The sequence below is a fragment of the Lottia gigantea genome (genome assembly GCF_000327385.1).
Source record: "Lottia gigantea unplaced genomic scaffold LOTGIsca_31, whole genome shotgun sequence".
NCBI classification, from domain to species: Eukaryota; Metazoa; Mollusca; class Gastropoda; family Lottiidae; genus Lottia; species Lottia gigantea.
The window spans coordinates 698,915-702,462 of NW_008709027.1; the positions used below are offsets into that span (position 1 = coordinate 698,915).

Sequence of the window (3,548 nt, forward strand, 5' to 3'; positions counted from 1 at the left end):
AGAGATGACCCTAACTATCATTTCTTTGAAATAAGCAAATAAACAAATTCTTTGTTCTAATCTGTGGGCTATAACTTTGAAAACTTTCTCCTATTAACAATTGATCTGTTAATCTCTATACTAGCTTTTTTGTGGCAACTATGAAATACATTCAAAAATTGTTTATCAATAGGTCAAGATTAAACTCAGATTTCATTTGCACTATATCAAGTTTTTTTTAGCAAGAGATGGGGAAGCAGGGTTGTAAAATCTGAGGGAAATTTCTTGCTGGAACCTGGAACTACCTTTAAGCACAAGTTTCCTTCTTACTGAGCTGCCCCTAATTATTTTAAAGGCTTGGTTAATAATATATTTCAATCAAAGACAATACCTCAAAGATATAGAAAAATGCAAGATGAACAAAATAAATAATTTTATTGTGGAATTTTGAACAAAAATAAAATAATTACATAATGGAATGTACAAAATTTACAACCAATATTCCACATAATTCAACATTTTATAATAGCAAACAAACAAACAAACAAATAATATCCAAGTTGTTTACTTATAACCATATATATTCAAACAAAACAGCCTTAATAACAATATTGCAGTATACCTTAATTGCAAGCAAAAAAAAAAAAGTTGCTGAATAATATTATTTTAAAACTCATCATGATTGCTTATAACAGATGAACCACTGCAGTTTAATAGAATAAGGATTGTTTACACAAGTTATGGTTTTAAATGTAGGTAGTTGTAAGGTTTAAGTCAGTTTAGAAGGCTTGAGAAATGCCATTTCAAAACAATTTTATTGCCTTTAATATGTTCATGTTTAATATAAAAAAAAACAGAGGCCTTAAAATGGATCTTGGCACACCTGTTTACCTTTAAGCATATCATATACTATAATATATTTATAATCAATTTCTAGTGATCAAATATGATTGATTAGTAATGATCATTGGAATTTCCAATTTTAAAATCAATTTATTTAAACTTAAGAGCTAAAAAACGCTGTTAGTTTATGTTCATTTGAATTTTAAACCTTCCATAATTATTCTCAAAAAATAATTAGACTTTGACTTTAATAGGTTTTCAGACAATTTGATAGATGTAACAGTTTGGTGTAGTTGTAGAACAAGATGTTTTGTAACATGTTTATTCTTGGGAGTTACTATCTATGACTAATAAATTTCAAGTGAATTTTAAAACAAAGCCTTAATAAATGTTTTAACAATAAATATCCAGAATTTATCAAACAGAGCATTTGACTATTCAAATTAACCTGTATTACATATCAATAACATCAGATCATGGATGACAAATCAACAGAAAAAACCGAAAGTAAACATCTGCATTATCAGTGAATCAGACAGGTAGGCTATCCTTGAAGATAACTTATTAGAGACAGAGTTTTCTAGCACTAATATAAACATGACAAATAACTGTAGTTGAATCAACTGCCCTGACAAAGATTATAATTACATTAAAACAATCAAAATTTTTCATAAAATAAAATAGTTTTAGTGATTGGTTAAGAATAAAATAAAAAATCTTCAAAAAGCAATTCAAATAATAATAGTTGTGGAATGTGATATTTAAAACAACAAATAATATAAATAATAAGTATTATTATCATAAAGAAATTAATATCCAAAAGATGAAATATTAGCAATATTCGATATATTATTGAAAAAACAAATTAAAGAATGTGTAATGATTTGAACATAAAAAGAGATAAAACTTAAAACTAAATTAGCTTGAAATGATGATTAAATTTATCATGATTGATTCTTTGATTGCGTGAATCAGAAAACCAATAGAGTTTTAAACTTAATTAAAAGATATGAGAATGAAAACAAAAATCTATACGTAACAAACTTTCTGTAAATAAAACCTTTAAAATTTTAACTGAAGATGATCATATAAAAATTTAATATAACAATAAGATAATATAGCACACCAAATGAGACATAATTTGATCATTTTAATTGATAATTAAATCAAGCATCTTTATCAGAACTGTAGAGTTTCAGATCACCAAACCCAGCTCAAAAGATGGAGATTCAAACCACTGCCAAGATTAATACTATAAGTAAGAGCTGTTTTGGGATTTCAATTGAAAAGTTATTTAAGCAATTGCAGTTAAGAAACACTTCTTATAGACATTATCACTAGCATTTCATAAAAATAAACTCCAAAAGCACCCAAAAAATTGACCCCCTGCATCTCACCATAGTAAAACCACACACTTAAAATTCAAGGATTAGTTATGTTTGATTTTAGATGAGTTAAATTTAGAATTTGTATTAAAATCTATATGAAAGTATTGTGTAACCTTCTTGAACTCATCTTTAACATCATCATAATATTTAAACATAATTTCATCTTTTATATATTCTGAACATCTCATTCCGTAAGTTCCCATACATTTTCTATAATGGTGTAAATAGGCTTTTTCTGGTGCATATTTCAATACTGTCCATTTTTCTTTATTTTGTTTACTAATATGATGAATACCAATCTCGAAAATACGATATGGCATTGTCATAACTTTGGTTCTGACATGACTGTAAAGTTTAGAACGTGATGTCAATCCCATGATTTGTAGTCCAGAAGGGTGAGAATTCTGTAAATTAGGATCAAAAAAAGCACTAGAGAAAGCTATGCCACAATATTGGTCTTTAAATTCATCTAGAAATACATCTTTCCAATATTTCATATCAGTATGTGGTATAACAAATTCATCAATGTCATTAAACAACACATGTTTAATAGTACCCATAGTTCTATATAGACAGTCATTATGAGCAATTAGTTGTCCATGGTACCATATACTATTTTCACCAACAGGAATTGACCAAGGAATAGTTTCAACTATACCTTTCTTCATATAATAATTTAATATTTCTTTCATTTCATCAGATATTTTATTGTCATAAAAGTAGAATTTTTGAGCACCAAGAACTTTAGATAGTTCAATGAATTCGATAAGTTTTGCACCAGGTATACTACCAAATAAAGGAGAAATACAGATTCCAAATTGTTTTTGTTTGTCCACAGGTTGAACTTTTATCACAGGAAGAACAGCTTCTGAGGAAGATCTAACATTATTAGTTGAGACATGAAGAGGACATGATACAGTGAGGTTTTTTGGTAGTAAACAAGAATAAATATATCCACCGTGTTGTTTATTATGATTTTCACACATCTCATATTGTTTAGCTAAAACACTATAAGATTCTGTATGACAAAATATTGGAACTGTTTTCTTTGTTTTATCTACAATAGCCATGATACGGATATAAACATCGTATTTCCTATCATCGAGAAAAGCAGAATAAACAAATATTCCTGGATCTAATTGTTGAAATTTATTCTGCTCCACATTTTCATAGCCATATTTTAAACAATCACCATCAAAATACTGAGATTTTTTCTTGGTGTTTAGTTTAATTCTAGTTTGGTTTATTTCCAGTTGAAATTGGTTGATGTCTTTAGCAAGTTGTTGAATTTCTTTCTGTGTTTGAACCCAGTGTTTTAACTGTTGAATATTGGTATTT

At 27.5% G+C, this 3,548-nt stretch overlaps 1 protein-coding gene across 1 annotated transcript; it reads right to left on the reverse strand.

The window, feature by feature from the left end:
* Positions 1–2,716: 2,716 nt before the first annotated feature.
* On the reverse strand, positions 2,717–3,202 carry LOTGIDRAFT_67021 (hypothetical protein; the record flags this gene model as incomplete). The annotated part of the gene is made up of 1 exon (XM_009057654.1): positions 2,717–3,202. A coding segment is annotated over one exon (486 nt), but the record flags the coding sequence as incomplete, so codon positions are not given.
* Between the last annotated feature and the right edge of the window lie 346 nt (positions 3,203–3,548).